The sequence below is a fragment of the Lemur catta genome, chromosome 19, assembly GCF_020740605.2.
Source record: "Lemur catta isolate mLemCat1 chromosome 19, mLemCat1.pri, whole genome shotgun sequence".
NCBI lineage: Eukaryota > Metazoa > Chordata > Mammalia > Primates > Lemuridae > Lemur > Lemur catta.
The window spans coordinates 13,460,355-13,479,020 of record NC_059146.1 but is presented as its reverse complement, the minus strand read 5'-3'; the positions used below and the strand labels follow the sequence as shown (position 1 = coordinate 13,479,020).

At 33.9% G+C, this 18,666-nt stretch overlaps 1 protein-coding gene and 1 long non-coding RNA gene across 2 annotated transcripts; both read right to left on the bottom strand.

The window, feature by feature from the left end:
- Positions 1–533: 533 nt before the first annotated feature.
- Positions 534–3,069, bottom strand: CSN3 (casein kappa). The gene is made up of 3 exons (XM_045532472.1): positions 3,016–3,069; positions 2,800–2,832; positions 534–1,316 (listed from the first exon to the last, which is right to left on the bottom strand). Exons 1-3 carry the CDS (start codon positions 3,067–3,069, stop codon positions 543–545), a joined length of 861 nt encoding a protein of 286 aa, XP_045388428.1. The 3' UTR covers positions 534–542.
- Positions 3,070–10,659: 7,590 nt separating this feature from the next.
- LOC123624546 lies at positions 10,660–16,986 on the bottom strand. Its single transcript, XR_006730160.1, has 4 exons — positions 16,924–16,986; positions 14,596–14,665; positions 12,872–12,904; positions 10,660–10,805 (listed from the first exon to the last, which is right to left on the bottom strand). It is a non-coding gene; the product is annotated as an uncharacterized LOC123624546 (long non-coding RNA).
- Positions 16,987–18,666: the final 1,680 nt, after the last annotated feature.

Genomic DNA, 18,666 nt, shown 5'->3' with positions numbered 1-18,666 from the left:
AACCTTTCAGAAATGATATCTGAAATAAAGGAATCCATGGGAAATATATCATTCCCTTTCACTATGTTCATACCAAAGTTAAGAGTATAGGAGCATTGTTAGGAAATTAAAATTTATTTAAACTCATATTCTATATAATTGATTCTAAGAAAATTTATTTTGAAATAAGAAAAATCATGAAAGTGTTAGTGTTTTGCTCTACTGTCATAGTTTGTGTGTGGTAGGGATGAAATAAATCTAATAGGTTCTAGACATGTTCCAACTTTCAAAAAAAAGTTTGATAACAAAATCCCTAATTTTCTTCATTTTGTGAAATAATTTTTTGTCTTGGAACAGAGCCTAGTGTTGTAGCAATGCTGTGGTTCTGCCAGATCAAAAAATTTAAGTACCCTATTTTGCCTCTCCCATAACACCCTTAATTTATCCATTTGTGCTATTTTAAAATTTATGATTATATTGATAAATTCATGTTTCTTGTCTGGATTGTTCATTTTATTTTTGCTCATTTACCTGTTGTCTTCTTCGATGTTTCCTTAGTGTTTTTATGCCACGGTTGAAGTAACTGGGACTGCAGTAGTCTCTGGGGTGCTTGTGGTGATGGAGTCTGAGGAAGTGATGGAGTCTGAGAAAGTGATGGACTGTGAGGAAGGGATGGACTGTGAGGAAGGGATGGACTGTGAGGAAGGGATGGGCTCTGAGGGAGGGATGGACTGTGAGGGAGGGATGGGCTGTGAGGGAGGGATGGGCTCTGAGGAAGGGATGGACTCTGAGGAAGTGATGGGCTGTGAGGAAGGGATGGGCTGTGAGGAAGGGATGGACTCTGAGGAAGGGATGGACTGTGAGGAAGGGATGGGCTCTGAGGAAGTGATGGGCTCTGAGGAAGTGATGGGCTCTGAGGAGGCTTCTGGAGGGACTACACTGTTCACCACTGGTTCATTCACAGGAATTGGTGTAGACTCAACAGTAGCAGTGGTGGTGATGGTGTGGATGGCAGTAGAGGTGATGGTGGGGGTGGTTGTTTTAGCCTCAGTTTTCTTTGGAGGAATGGCAAAAAGTGATGGCTGTTGGTGTGGTTGACGTGCCATGGTAGGTGGGTGAATATTTGGCAGGACCTGCCGCTGAGGGATTTGGGCATGTGGCTTATGTACAGCTGGTTTTGCATAATATGTGTGAAACATATATGGACTGTTAATCAGTATAGCTGGTTTACGTTGGTAGAAATTAGGTTCATAATGAGGATAGCTATTCAGCATATAAAGAATTGGGACATATGAAACTGTTTTCTGATTGAACAATCTTTCATCATTCTCACGGCACTGCAAAAAAATAAATTATGCAGAATAATATTATAGACCTGAATATTGAGATATCTTCAATCAGCATTTTTTGAAATAATGTAGTATTTGACGTGGAGAAAGTACAATATCGGAAGTAGGGAACCTGGCAATTATATTATTTTACAAAGTACGGATTTGTACATTTCTCTTCCACTTCATGATTTTCAATATTATAAAATGTTTTCAATATAAAAATATAAAATATTTGATATAAAAATATTTGCTTCAAACAAATTAGATGAGGTGATTCATAATGTAAACCACACTGCCCAGAGCTTGGCATATATATGTTAAGTGATCAAGATGTTGGGTATTATAAGTACGGAGCCTAAAGAAATCTCAGGGAGAACTTTGACATGTAATACACATGCGGACATACAGGATCACACACATATACGTATGTATTCTCACCACATATTTGTAATTTCTCACAGATTTTATTAATCTGGAGATTAGCCCGAAGGCACATTTGTTTTTTTCCTAAAATAACTACAGCATAATAGTAAAATAATGTGATGTGGAGGAATTTCTGGATTTAGACTTTAGATTTTCTTTAAGTTTAATTTTCTCCACAAAGATCAGGTAGGGAGTTTTCTGTTTTTATCTGTTTTATCTGCCTATCAATTACATGCAGCCATAAAAATTTGTCAGTAGATCTTTCATATGAATAGAAATAAATTAAGAAAGTTATATACAAAGCAAGCATTTCTAATAAAAGGAGACATATTGAAATGTATTCAAACTTATTTGGGAAGCAAGAAAGGAAAGTAAAAACAAGTATATGAGAAGTATTTAAAGACGGGTCAGAGAGGTATCTTTTCCTGAGTCTTAAAGGGTGGACAGTAGAGATATCAAGCTTTACTTTTGTTTTCACTTTTTGCTCAATATTGAAGGCTGAGTGAGTTTTCTTGTATTGTTAAATATACATGAAAACCAAAGATACATGACTTGGATTATGCAATGAAACCAAGACTTTCAGATGAACATCAAGGTTAATTCACATTATCTGTTGCTGAAGTGATTTTTTTTTGCAAAGATTAGATGACTTTATGAAGAATAAATATTTATTTTTGAGACAGTGTCTCACTCTGTCACCCTGCTTAGAGTGCAGTGGTGTCACTGTAGCTCGCTACAAACTCAAACTCCTGGACCTAAGCAATCCTCTTGCATCAGCCTTCCAAGTAGCTGGGACTATAGGCGTGTGCCACGTTGCCCAGCTAATTTTTCTATTTTTAGTAGAGACTAATTTGTCTCACTCTTGCTCAGGCTGGTCTTGAACTCCTGAGCTCAAGCAATCCTCTTGCCTCAGCCTCCCAGAGTGCTAGGATTACAGGTGTGAGCCCCTGTGCCCATCCTTAAATATTTAGTTATTAGACAGAAAGCACTTTAATATGATTGATTTTTGTAGAATATTACATCTTGGAATTCATATCTCTAATAGAAATAATTAAAATAAACTTACTGCTGGTCGTTCCTGGTTTTGCACCACTGCAGCCTGGGGAGTTCCAGAAAAAGAAATAATGACAAATAAGAAGTAGAAAAACCAGGGAAGACTTGTTTTGTTTTGGCTTAGAAAAATATCTTTTGTGTTAAAAACAAAACTTTTTGCATAATTACAGCCCTTACATAAAAGTTTGTTAAAGTCTTAATACAAATTGGTTATACGAAATTAACTCACCAAAAAAGGCAGGGTTGATGCCAGGACATTCACAACTAGAAGAAAATTCTTCATTATTGCACCTAAAAATAAATTTTAAAAAATTAAAAGGATTGTTTCTAACAATTTAGGAGTGTTTTGGATGCAATGTTTGCTTTGGTTAAGGAAAAAAAAATAGATTTACAGGTAGATTTAGCCAATGTGAAAAATCTATTTTAATGAAAGTGTTAGAAAATCAAACTTAGAGTAAAAAATTTTTGAATTGAGTTTTTGACAATAATAATAGAATTATCATTGCAAGTTTAATTATCTAGTCATTTAATATATACCAAGAACCTACTAGGAACAAGGTACTATGCCAAATGTTGAGATTATCAAGGTGAATCTGATATAAGTATCATCAATTTAACAAGCCAAATTTTTATCCAGCTTCTTTTCTTTTTCTTAACAGATGTCCTATTAAATAACAACTAAGTAACACAATTTATACATATGCCAGTCTTAGGAAATCACATTGTGTTTTCTCTGTTTTCCTGCAAGTTAGGCAGCCCATTTCGAAATAGATACAACATTGGAAATAAAGTGGCAACGTATACAAGTCACTGTAAGAGGAAAGAAAGTGGAAAATGCCATAGAAGTGATTTTCTACCAATAGAAAGTTTCAGTCAAGAGAATCAACAAAGTCTTTGTGTAGAAGATACATGTAAGTGGGACTTGCCTATGCAGAGTTTAATAGAAAGAAAAACATTTCAAGTAGAGGAGCAAACCTTAAGAATATCCATGGACATTTTGATTCAAGTGTTGTATGAGAAGGGAAAGATAATCTTGAAAAGAAAGAGCAGAAAACATAGACATTTTAAATGCCAGGTTAAAGAGTTAGGCATGCTTTGTAAACAGCAGCAAACAATTGAGTGGTTTTGGACTAGAAACTAGTGTGACTATGCATGTGTTAGGAGGACTGAGTTCTAGCTTTGGTCATGTCATTTCCCTTCCCTGGATCTTACATTTCTTACCTGTTAAGTGAGGGTTTGAACTGAGAGATTTCTAAAATTCTGTGATTCTGTGATCAATTTAACAAAAGTACATAGGATAAATTGGGAAGTGGAGGGTGATGAAACTGCATTCTTCATAATCTATTTCTCCAGTAATCATAAGTGATATGACTAACTTGATTGTTCTTATAAGAAGTATAGATATGACAATTTGGTGTCTTTGACTGAAATTTAATTCATGACATAAATTAGCCTTACTTTGTAAAGGAGTATACAGTATCTTACCTTCTTATCTGATTTTTAATAAATTATACTTTTAAACAATAGTATATGACACTTTAAACTTTTGATATTTAAGTACATATTGTATTTGTGAAGTGAATACAAACTACATCCTGTTGCAGCTATTGTTATCTCCATACTTGTATAAAATTGAATCACTACAAGCTGAGCTTTAAAGAAGAGAGTCACAGAATTAAAGCCTGGGTAGAGAAAGGAAAGCACGTCAGACTCCATTCGCGTCTGGTTCTCAGGTAATAACGACTAGGGAGACTGGCTACTAAAGTGCCTTCAGAATGACCTGTAGGATATCACTGAATGGAAAAGAACTTATGTGGAATCAAATTGGAACAACTTAAGCAAACTCATGTTTCCTCTAGTGAGATAGAGTTCCCTATTAATTCTTCACTTGCTAATTAAGATTATAGACTCAAAATCTTCATATGGTGAATCACAGACTTCTTTTTAATTAACACGAAGTGATACAACACACACACACACACACAAGAAAATATTCTGCAAAATGATATTAATTCTTCCCTTTTTAGCATAAAGCAGAAATCACAGGGATATGACCATACTTTGTATATCAGCTTTAAACCAGTAGTACTTATATTTGCCCTCACTCCTTGGTAAGAAGAAATAATTTATGAAATGGTAGAACTATTCAGCTCTCATGAGTATTTGAAAGGTATATTTTAAAACAATAATTATACTATAACAAAGAAAATTATGACTTTTATGTAGAAATAAAATTTGAAAGTAAGGGATCAATTTGGATTATTATTATGGGTTCAACTTTCTGAGAAGTTGACTCTTCAAATTTGTCTATAGAAATAGGTTCATTGTCTTAAATACCTTCATATTTAGAATTCACAGTGTCTTCTACAGTTTAGCCAGTATCAAACCTTGACTTTAATCCAAAGTAAAGTTAAAAATAAATTCAATCATAAATACCCTCCAGACTCTAAGATGTAGATTAGACATTAATATTAAAACAATGCTAGGACATATTCAAGTTTAATAATAAAGGCTAAAAGAAAGAAAATATAATTATAAAATAACTTTGATGATGTCTCAAGTATTGTGACAAGGATCACTCTCTCTGGGCATTTCAGTAACATTACCTTTCCTTGTGCCTGTCAAGTCTTGCTTGGCAGTAGGTTGAGTTGGCCTGTCAGCTGTAGAGAAGACCCAAGATAAACAACTGGAGACTAATTAAAGGGTATTAGTACCTTGAGTCACGCTATTCTATTTCCCTCCTACTTTTTACCCAATAAGATGATGACTAAAAGGAAGGATTTGACAACAGGAGGGTCATCTTTGGGTCAATTTTAGTTAATGAAATGCAGAGGGGGAAATAGAGTTGTGATTCATAAAGCTCGAAAAAAGAAAAGCTATTCATATCTTTTTTTTTTCCGCTGATGAATTCTATCATATATTTAAGAAAGAAATAATATAAAATTTGCACAAAGGCTTCCAGAAAATTGGAGAGGAAGCCACAGTTTCTAACTCATTTTATGAGGATAGTATTATTCTTTTTTTTAAAAAAAGTATCATTTTAAAAAATGAATCTTTTCATTTTTATAAAGAAATACAGAATTTTAAAAAAATTTATATTCATAATCAACTAATATCACCTATCTGAATTTAAAACCATTATTAAAATGAAAAATAGCTAGCCACAACACTTTCATACTTTAAATGTTTTTTTTTTCAGTTTGAGAACCTGGATTTCAAGTGATCCTACATGTAATATAGGCTGTGGTTGGTCTTCTTCATTCCAGAATCACACCTATTGATTTTTAAAAATTAGAAAACTGATCACCTCTTACATATCTCAAAGCACTTCCTTACAAATTAAATCCATACATGAAACATTTCAATCAATATAAAATGGGAGCTGGTTGCATTTAAGCTGCAGCATATATTCTTCAGTATGAACTTAATACCTACTTATTGATTGATTAACCTCTTATGAATAAACTTTTTTAGAGTTTTAAATTTCAATAATATAGGTGAATAGTTTGGGATGTAGAATATTAAATTATTGAGGTGGGGATAATTGTTCTTTTTCAAGGAAGCTCGTTCTAACTTGGAGTATAAATTACAATACTACCAATATGGTAGATATTTGGGTAAAATATAACAAAACAAAAAAATTGCTTAGATAGTTTAGGAGAGAATACTTTCCTTTACATATGTTTCTCTAAAAGTGATATTAACTATGACTTCATTTTGGCTGTGAAGGTCTGACCAGATTGAGGTATTTACAGGAATCAATGTAGGACTGCCAGAATACAAACAAGAAATAATATCAGCATTGTAGTTATGTCTATTCCTGTCTGTTTCTTAGAATTGTTTCATGTCTTAGAAAGTTAGAAACAATGTTCTGAACCCTAGAATACTTATTCAAATTGTACAGAGTAAGTTGAAATTTTCCATTTCTCGGAAAAATTGGTTACTACTGTTCAAGGAGAGATTGCAGAGTTTCAAAACTGCTAAACAAGTTGCTAATGTAGTAATATCGGCCATTTTCTCTGAACTATTTAGCCACAGTGTTTTCCTTTGGTTGTCAGGGTCCATAGTTGGAATATTATGATCTGGTCAATCCTCAAATTCTGAAGGTGTTCCTTTTCACATGGTAATTTCTCAGCCATTGCTTTAGAATCATAAGAATAATACTGATTTTCAGCTGAGCATTTAATTGTTTAGTTCACAAATACCATAGACTCGGGATACTTTTAAAAACATTGTTGTAGCAGGAAAGTATATGAGGTCTGTCCGGAAAGTATCCAGTCATTGTTAATGTAATATATAATATTATGTGGCTGGATACTTTCCGGACAGACCTCACATTTCAAGAACACCTGGGAATGCTAGGAATCTTTCTCCCCCACTGAGAGAAAATTGCTTTTGCTAAACGGGGTCTTCTCTGGTTCCATACAAAGCGTAAAATTATTTTTTCTATATCTGTGAAAAATGATGTTGGTAATTTAATAGGGATTGCATTGAATCTGTAGATCACTTTCAGTAGTATAGACATTTTAACAATGTTGATTCTTCCGATCCACAAGCATGGTATGGTTTTCCACCTGTTTACGTGCTCTGCAATTTCCTTTCTCAGTGTTTCATAGTTCTCCCTGTAGAGGTCTTTTACCTCCGTAGTTAAATATATTCCTAGGTACTTTATTTTCTTTGTTGCTATTGTGAAGGGTATTGAGTCTTTGATTTGATTCTCAGTTTGACTGTTATTGGCATATATGAATGCCTCTGATTTGTGTGTATCGATTTTGTATCCTGAGACTTTACTGAATTCATTTATCAGTTCCAAGAGTCTCTTGGTTGAATCCTTGGGGTTTTCTGGATATAATATCATATCATCAGCAAAGAGTGAGAGTTTAATCTCTTCTGTTCCCATTTGGACACCCTTGATTCTGCTCTCTTGCCTGATTGCTCTCGCAAGGACTTCCAGCACTATGTTGAATAGCAGTGGGGACAGTGGAATTACTTATAAAGTCTATAGCTGTGTACAGTAATATCCTAGGCCTTCCCATTCACTCACTGACTTACTTACCCAGAGCATCTTCCAATCCTACAAGTCCCATTCATAGTAAGTGCCCTATATACAGATGTATGTCTTACCACATTTTTACTGTACTTTTTCTATGTGTATATATGTTTGTGTTATAACTGCCTACAGTATTCAGTACAGTAAGATGCTATACAGATGCTGTACTAGAAGTAATAGGCTATACCATGTAGCCTAGGTGTGTAGCAGGCTGTACCACCTAGGTTTGTGTGAGTACATTCTATGATCCCACAATGACTAAATCATCTAACAACTCATTTCTCAAAACATATCCCTGTCATTAAGTAATGTATAATTATCCAGTTTTTTAATGAATGAATAAAATTTGAAAAATTATATGGGGGACATGTAGGTCCTTCTCTCAGGTAATTAACAGAATAATGGAGTTAAATTTAGCTCTCTGTTTTTCTTTTCTATGAAATCTTTCCACAATTAGTATGTAAACTCTACATGAGTGTGGTATCTACTGTCTCTATTACATTTTATATAGCATACCGTGATCAGGAATACATCAGTTTTATCAGCTGTTTTAGATGGAGTGGGGATTGTTCTATGGTCATTTAGTTTGGGAAACTAACATGATTTTTTAAACTGGCATTTTCCAGAGTGTTACCATATGTATGTGTATTGAAAATTTCCAAGAGAGATATTTTTAAGATGAATATTCATTTTGGGGGCCATCAAGATCAATGCTTCAAGAAAAACACTTTGGAAAACAGTGCTTTAGTGGACCCTATACCCATAAACCACTATTAGATTACAAAATAAAATGGAAATTAGATTGACAGGTTTAATTGAAACCATCCCATCAATACAATAATCAAAAATGTCAGTAACAGGAATGTTGTTACCCAAATTTACTGGAGTAATAGCTAATTGATTTTAATGGAATATATTTGCTTCAGAAATCTAATAGTTAAAAGTAAATGACAGGGTTTTTTGTTTTTTCTCAGAAAGTTACGATGACATAATGTGAAGTGGATAAAATAAACACTCTAATCTGAGAGTTAAGGACACATAGCAAAGACTTTAATTAAAAAAAAAACACACACAAAAAGAGGGATAACAGTAGGTTACTTGCAGAGCTGGTCCTTCCAAAGGACATTTGTCTTGGGCCCCCATCAGGGCTCTGATTGCCTTTGGTCGCTGTGCCCCTCTATTTTATTTCCCCATGACTGCCTTTCCTTGGTCATATAGTGACCTCCAATCTATCAGCTGTAAGGTTGGGAAACAATCCCTATAAAATTAATGTACTGAATTATATTGAGGACTGTTGGGTCATCTTGCTGTCCCTCCCATAATTTTAACTGGGATCATTGACTTTAATAGCAAGGAATGAATATTTAAATGTTTGAGAAACCTTTAATCCCTGGAAATGACCAAGGAAGAAGGCAATTTCCTTGCTCACATGCCAAGTGGCTCATTAGGCTGGCCTTGATTTGTAGCCAGTTCATGGATGAATGATGGCAGAATTTCCATCATTGATGCTAAGGGTCTCATCTGTGAACAATTTAAGCTTGTGGTGGAGAAACGTAATCTTTGTTCAAAGAGAATTTTTCTAATTTCCTGATAATTAACTTGTAGAGACAAAGGCAGCCATTGTGACCCAATGAAAGGCTTATTGTGTGAGTAAAATCTTGTTGGATGACTTTTTTCATGTACTGCAGGACAGTTCATTCTCATCACCACCTGCTACCTTTTCCTTCTTCATGGGTTTGTGTCTCTAGTGTACATCATGGAATTTGTGGAAATTAAAAAACCAAGGTCTCCCCTATTATGTTCACTAAAGAAGACCAATAAAGGTATTGACTAGACAATACTGCTTGCTACTTCAATTACATTTATTTTTCTTTTATTAACAAGAATATTGATTCTTCAGGGAAGTGGCTCACGTTTAATTTACAGTGACCTGAAATAAATGACAAGCATATGGTTATTAATCTCAATGGATCATTTTCTTGATAATTTGTAAGTTTATTTGCATTTTATTTATAAATATTGGGTTAAAGTATATTTAGTTCAAGCACTGGGAAACTTTCTGCTCAAGAACACTGAGTAGATATAGGAAAGAAGGCAGAGGCCGTTAGTGGTAGGTATTAGCTGAAAGTTTCCTAAAACAATCCTGTGGGTCCTAATTTAATCTTTAGTATAGCTATACTCCCTCAATTCAACCAAATTGACAAACCATCCACTTTGTTTTTGATATAATGAGACAACAGAGGCCCCTGCTAGGTCAAACACATAGGATTTTACTATACTCAGACATTCAGAAGCTAGGTTTGGGGTTTAGTATTAGAAAAATCACATGATTTTCTAAGGACTAGGCTGAACTCTACCTTACAATCTAGGTCCCCAAGTTTATCTCCTGTGATCTCCATTTTTGTTAAAGTTTCCCTTTATTTACCCCTCTGATTCAGTCCAAAATACACAGTTGTTGATAATGGTAGAAAATGTTAAAAATATTTTGTAAAAATGTTTTAGTAAGAAAGGGCTTGTTTCTATTATATCACAGCAAATGAGGGATTTAAATGCTATGCTGTTTGGATGATGGAAGGGCACACATATATATCTTGGAGTGGAGATTCCACCAATTTTTGCCAGAGGAAAACCATTGAAATAAACTGGAACTTAATGAGGCTAACTGGAAACATTATAACACTTTTTCATGAAATGATGCATTCCAGTCAAACAACAACAAATAACAAACTTAAACCCATGGTTGTACTAAGCATACTTACCACTTATTTCATCTTGAATGGCACTGTGACTTTCCTTCTTGTTTACTTTCCATTACGAGGGGTATCTGCAGAGGCAGATGCAGGTATTGGAAAAGGAAAACCAAAATATCTATACCAAAAACCTGGAGGATATAGGAATGGAGGGTACTGGCCAAATGGATTTCGTGGGGGCACAAAAATCTGTAAAGATGATTCATCGCTGTCACTGATCTGTTGAAAGAAAGAAATTAAAAAGACTTGTTTTACTCTTTACAAAGAAGGGAAATAAAACAGCCTTTTACCATGTGGATCTTCATTTTTAAGCTTTAGAAACTCTAAAATAATTTACCCTTTGTATGTGTACTATGTACAAGTATTTTATTAATTTGCACCATTTCAGAAAATTGTTTAGAGAAAACCATGTTCCTGTATCTTTCTACTCAAAGCCAGAGTTTTCCAATAATCACTTCTATAATCATAAGGCCAACATGAAGTGTTAAGGTCCCATAAAATTTCTCCCTTTGCCTTCATACTAGGTCTTTACCCAAACCATGTGGTAGAAACACTCTCTCTTTCCATGCCTCTTTTTTTTCTTCCCTCTCTTGGTCTCCACCATCTGTTCATATCCCTATCAGTTTATTTTTTTTTTTTAATTTAAGCGTATTATGAGGGTACAAATGTTTAGGTTACATATATTGCCTTTGCCCTGCCCGAGTCAGAGCTTCAAGCATGTCCATCCCCTAGACAGTGCAGACCACACCCATTAGGTGTGAACATACCCATCTTCTCCTCCCTCCCCACCTGCCCGACACCTGAGAATGTTACTACTTATATGTGCACATAAGTGTTGATCAATTAATACCAATTTGATGGTGAGTACATGTGGTGCTTATTTTTCCATTTTTATGATGCTCCACTTAGTAGAATGGGCTCCAGCTCTATCCAGGATAATACAAGAGGTGCTAGATCACCATTGTTTTTTGTGGCTGAGTAGAACTCCATGGTATACATATACCACATTTTATTAATCCACTCATGTATTGATGGGCACTTGGGTTGTTTCCACATCTTTGCAATTGTGAATTGTGCTGCTAAAAACATTCGAGTGAAGATGTCTTTTTATCGAATGTCTTTGTTTCCTTTGGATAGATGCCCAGTAATAGGATTGCTGGATCAAATGGTAGTTTTACTTTTAGCTCTTTGAGGTATCTCCATATTACTTTCCATAGAGGTTGTACTAGTTTGCAGTCCCACTAGTGGTGTATGAGTGTTCCTATCTCTTCTCATCCATGCCAACATTTATTATTTTGGGACTTTTTGATAAAATCCATTCTTACTGGTGTTAAGTGATATCTTATTGTGGTTTTGATTTGCATTTCCCTGATGATTAGAGATGTTGAGCATTTTTTATATGACTTTGGCTTAGGGAAAGAATTTATGAAGAACCCAAAGGCAATCACAGCAACAAAAATAAATAAATAAATAGGACCTAATCAAATTAAAAAGCTTCTCCACAGCCAAGAAAACTATCACGAGAGCAAACAGACAATCTACATAATAGGAGAAAATATTCACATGCTACACATCCAATAAAGGGCTGACAACTAGAATCTATATAGAACTCAGGAAAATCATCAAGAAAAAAATCAAACAACCCCATTAAAAAGTGGGCAAAGGACATGAAAAGAAACTTTTCAAAAGAAGATAGACTAAGGGCCTATCCGTTTCTATGTCCTTAACACTCTGCTTATAGGTTTAGCCTTGAAACCATGCTTTCCAGATAGCAGGATCTCCATAAATATAAACAATGTCTAAACAAGGCTTTCTCCATTCAAATTTTATGTTCTTTCTCTTAAACATTTGGTTAGTTGTTTAGATCCAAATAATCCTTGAGTGAATTGGCCACTGGTGCAATCATCAAAACTGGCAGATATCGCCTGATGCTAAGGTTTTAAATATTTTTTACCTTCATTGGAATGGGCTTTGTAGAGCTAAAACCAAGTGGAGGAATAAGCAGTTATCAACCTATTAGGCTAGATAATTCTAATAAAAATATTATAACCCAGTTCATCACAGAGTGATTCAGGTTTCAATCTTGTTCCCACTGTTACATGAGATGCAGAGTTAATTCCCTTTCCACAAGCAGCACTAAAATCCCTGGAGCCTAAACCTTTGTTGAGTGCTAATACCCAAAACTCTTCAAGAATCTCTCTAGAATTTGAGAAGTTTAGATAAATGAGTATGTTTAACCACAGTTAAGAATATATCACAGGGAAAGCAGAGGAAAAGTAACTTACACTTCGTTTGTCTCGTTCCTGGTCTGGAGTGACCTAAAACTCAAACAGTGAAATTAATTAGGCTCATGCTCATGAAAACACACAACAAAATATATACATGAGCATGAGGGAAATAATTTGACTAGTTATTACCTAATATAGTTTCATAGTATCCATTTTTTTTAAGTCTAGAGTTTGTCCAGAATATATTATATAAACTATTTTCCTGAAAAGTGTTCATATGTATTCTTAAATGGCTCAAATTCACCATTGCACTAAGGCTATGTGGAATTGGATTATGCACTGACCACTACATGATTTATAATATTTTGGGGAATATAATGCTACGGGGGCAGGTGTTAGGTATTCTGAAACTAGAATACAGTGTGTGGAGGGGAAAATAACCCCTAAGATTTATGAATTAAAACCAAAAATATGGCATGCTTTGCTTAACAAAAGGGCTATGTTCTGAGAAATGCAACATTAATCGATTTTTGTCCTGTGAACATCATAGAGTGTACTTACACAAACCTGGAAGGTATATAGCCTACTACACACCTAGGCTATGTGGCATAGGCTATTGCCCTTAGGCTGCAAATCTGTAGAGCATGTTCCTGTACTGAACAGTGTCGGCAGCTGTAACACAGTGGTAAGTATTTATATATATAAACATATTTAAGCATGGAAAAGGGTACAGGAAAAATACAATATAAAAGATAAAAAAAATAGTATATAAATAGTAGATAAAAGATTAAAAAAAGTATATAAATAGTAGATAAAAGATAAAAAAATAGTATATCTGTATCAGACATGATGAATGGAGCTTGTAGGACTGGAAGTCACTTTGGGTAAGTCAATAAGTGGTGAGTGAAAGTAAAAACCTAGGATATTACTGCACACTACTGTACACTTTATAAACACTACACACTTAGGCTACACTAAATTTATAAAAACATATTTTTCTTTCTTCACTAAGTTAACCTTAGCTTACTGTACCCTTTTTACTTTCAAAAATTTAAATGTTTTTACCCTTTTGCCTCTTTTGTAATAACACTTAGCTTAAAACACAAACACATTGCTGTACAAAATATATTTTCATTGTTTATATCCTTACTTGATATGATTTTTTTCTATTTGCTTATTTTTTACTTTTTAAATTTTTTTGTTTAAAACTAAGACACAAATACACATATTAGCCTAGGCCTACATGGGATTAGGATCATCAGGATCACTGTCTTCCAGCTCCACATCTTGTCCCACTGAAAGGTCTGTAGGGACAATAACACACATGGAGCCATTGTCTTCTGTAGTAACAATGCCTTCTTTTGGAATACTTCCTAAAGGACCTGCCTGATGCAGTTTTACAGTTAACTATTTTTTTTAATAATTAGGAGTACACTCTAAAATAATGACAAAAAGTATAATATAATAAATACGCAGACCAGTAACATAGTCATTTATTATCATTATCAATTATTATGTACTGTACATAATTGTATGTGCTCTACTTTTATATGACTGGCAGTGCAGTAGGTTTGTTTACACCAGCATTGCTGTAAACACATGAGTAATGTGGTGTGCTACGACATTATGATAACTACAGTGTCACTAGGCATAGGAATTTTGCAGCTCCATTACAATCTTACGGGACCATCATTATATATGCAGTGCATCATTGACAGAAACATCATTATGTGGCAAATGACTGTATAAAAATACTCTGGAATGTAGAAATGGATACATACCGGGAAAGCAACAGTGACTGCCAAGATGGCTGTGATCAGAATGAAAGCTTTCATCTTGTTCAGAAATATCCTAGAAGTCAGCAAAAAGATCATAAATTCAGAAGATCCACTTCTAATACAGATATGTAATTAATAGCTCATTGACATTGAGTAAGTCACTTATAATCTTAGGGCATCAACCTATTTTTTAATGAGAGCATCATTTTTTAGGTAAGATCAAAGATGTTTTGCAATTTTTAAGCTATATTACATCAATTCTTTTGAAAATAAGCATTCACGTATTATTTAAGAATAACACGTCTCTGTACTTGGTAATAAAAGTAAAATTTCTGGAATGAAATAGTGCTTTGGTTTATACAGAGAATGTTAGTGTGGAGGGAAGTAGTTATTTAGTGATCTCAGAAAGTTTAAACCAACATTACATATAACAATGTCCTTGAAATTAATTTAGGTTATAGAATTATTTGTATTGGTTCCAGGCAACCCCCCAAAATCCAAGCTGTTTAAAAGATTCTACTTTGGATGTTTGGGAAAGGTCATTTTTAAAGTATTTTATTTTAATTTTCATTGCAGATTACTTATCATATCATATACATTATTATAATGTATCAGTTACAATATTGATAATTTATATTTGAGAAAACTGAGCTAAATTACAGATCTAATCAATAATTATATAATGGAGTAGACAATAAAACATAGAACTTTTGCATTTTCTTTTAAAATATTTTATCACAAATACAATAAGAATGTATGTATTACTTGATTTCAAACATTAATGAGGAATTTTCTCTATGGCATGGTATCAGTCATTATTTCTCTTCTTTGTCATGGTTTGGATGTAAGTAGATGTTAGAGAATATATAGGGGTGTTTGGGAAAAGCAACCAAGTTGAAAAGGGGTATTGGCTAGGGGACTTTTGTTGAAAGTCCCCTCATTTTTATTTGTTTATTTATTCATAAAGCATTTCTTGTATCTGATTGAATGTCAAACGTTACTCTAGGTGTTGTGTATATATAGGCATATCTCATTTATTGGGTTTTGTTTTATTGCACTTTTCAGATATTACATTTTTTACAAATTGAGGATATTTAAAACTTTTTCATTATTGTAAGATATTATAATATCTTATAGAAAAGATGTTGAGAACTACCTACAGCTCAGGAAAAATAGATTCCTTTCCAAGTATTGACAATGCACCTAATCACCCAAGACCTCTTGTGGAGATGTACAAGGAGTTGAATGTTTTTTTCATGCCCGCTAACACAACTTCCATTGTATAGCCCATGGATCAAGACTTAATTTCCACTTTCAAGTCTTATTATTTAAGGAATATATTTGGAGGGCTACAGCTGCCATAGATGGTGATTCTTTTAATGCATCTGGGCAAAGTCAATTAATAACCTGTAAAGAATTCACCATTCAAGATGTCATTAAGAACATTTGTGATTTATGGCAAGAGATCAAAATATCAACATTAACAGGAGTTTAGAAGAAGTTGATTCCAACCCTTATGGATGACTTTGAGGGGCTCAAGACTTCAGTGAAGGAGGTCATTACAGAAGAAGGGGAACCTGAAGATGTGGCTGACTAGTTTCCAAGGTTTTTCAAAACCACATTAAGCAAAGAAATAAATAAATCACATCATAGACTCTTCCAGATTATGTTTTATAGTTGGGATGTAGCATAACTATTAACTATCTCCTTTTTCCGCTTCTCAAGGTGTGACACCCATAGCAGTTTATTGCTGTGTGCTGGAGAATAGATGATGATCTGGATAAGTTAGATGCATCTTCCTGGAACTTTAACTTTTTTCAAGGATTTGTAGGAAAAAGACTTAAGTAATTTTTGTATTAAAATCAACATGATGTGTTATAGAATGGAACGCAAATACAGCATACATTTTAAAGATAAAACAGGAGGCTACAAAGAAATTGACACTTATTCATACTTTAGAGAATCTCTCTAACAGCACATGTTCCCTTTTTGCTGACTTGAGGTCCATAAAATTCAAAATGATGAACCTGATTCTCTGTAAGTCTCATTCTGCCCTACCTCCAAACGATCATCCCACCCCTACAAAGATTCATTTATGGTCACTCTAAAATATGCACTCACTATGGCAGGATGGTGATTTTAAGGAAAAGTTTTGCAAACAGAAATATCAAAATGATAGTCTAATTACTAAGTTTACAACTGTAAGCAACCATTAATGATAGCCTCAATAATTTTAATCTTGACAGTTTACAGAAATATATATTAATATATCTATATTTATAGAAAAGATATGTAACCTTAGTTTACAATGATATTTAAGAGCTCTCTTACCTCAACCTTTTCTCTCAGCTCCTTCCCTCTGATGCTGTTATGAGAAATGGTAAGTGATTGGCCCTGGAATATTACAGCTGTTTTATACACTCAGGGGTGTGATGGAATGGAGAAGTCTGTGGCTTTGAAGGTCTCTCCCCTGGGATCAGCCATTGCTTAGTTGAATCATCAACTATTACATTGTGTTGAAATTGGGGAATAACCAACGTCTACAGTTTCATAGAAACTTTGGTTGAGTGACTACCAAACACATTCCTTTGTGTGGTTTTCTTTTTCAAATTTTGTGTATCTTGTATATTTGAAGCTTATCACTTCATATGATACTGCTCCATGCTCTTGTTTGTAATTTTTATTTTCCATAATTAAACATATTTCTAAGTATCCTATTGGTATTTGTTATAATCTATTGGAAATCACGTTTGGTAGTGTTGGGATTTTAAGAAAATAAAGAGTATAAAAATTTTAAAGATGGGATTAAAACTTTTTGCGTGATTCTGCCTTCAGCTCTTTGATTTTAGTGACCAAGATTAGAACTTTATAGGTGAGTGAATTATATTTTGGAGCATCAAAGCATCTTGGGTACCTTATAGAACACAATACTAGGTTGTTTTTAATTAAAACTGCACTTACCACAGAAAGGGTATATAATCATTAAGTGTTGGACTAAAAACTAGAGCCCTCAAAACCTTGTAATCACATTAAATATGCATACATTTTGTATATGCTATTTTCAAGAGTCATCAAACTTGGTCTTTTTACCACTTATTTGAGAGCACTCAGGAATATTGCATCTTTGAGTTCAATTTCTATTTCAACAGAGGTTATCGAGTCCATATTATAGTAGTGCATCAAAGCCTCTTCCTTTTATTTTTTCTAGAAACCAGTTCTCAAGAAAACTTAAGAAAATAATAACAGCTAACATATTTCTTGAGGACTTTAAATGCTCAAGCACAAACTTAAGTGCTTTATGTGTATCAAATCACTTAATCCTCCAAACAACCAACTCTAAGAGAAAAGTGCTATCATCAACACCATCCACTTTACAGATAAAGAGACTAAGAAGTAAAGAAGAAGAAGTAGGGAATGTTAGTTATCATTTACAGGTATTATAACTAGTACTCTGGAAGAGATTGTATTGCACACCAGCAATCATTTGGTTCTGAAACCTACACTCTTAACTAGTGCTTTATACTGTCACTGCAGCAGAAGGTTAGAAAAATCAGAGAAATATTATTCTTTACCCATAACTTAACATTTAACCTTATCTCACTAATTTAAAGAAACCCACTCAAATTTCTTAAAACTAGTATCATTACTGTATATTGATTTTCATTTTGACCAATCTAGCATCAGAATACATTTCCCCAGAGATAGGGATGACAGGAATGTTGTGTATTTGTATGTGTGTATATAACATATTATCTACTTCCTTACCCTAAAACCTGTTTCTATTTTTTCTACTTCAGTTTATTCTATCTGAAATTGCTCTAGGAAAAGTTACCAATGGCCACTTAATTGGGAAAGCCATAAATGGCTTTCAGTCCTGCATTATTTCACATCTTTTGACATTTCATTGTGGTGACTTTTCCCATCTAGAAATGTATTTTTCTCTTTCTTGGCTTCTTAAAACCACTTTTTTTTCCTGTTTATTTCTTCTAATAGCAACCATAAATCTTATTTTCTGATTCTTTTCCCTTGCTTTATTATACTTGACCATTTCTCTTCTTAGCCTTTGACAGCTCT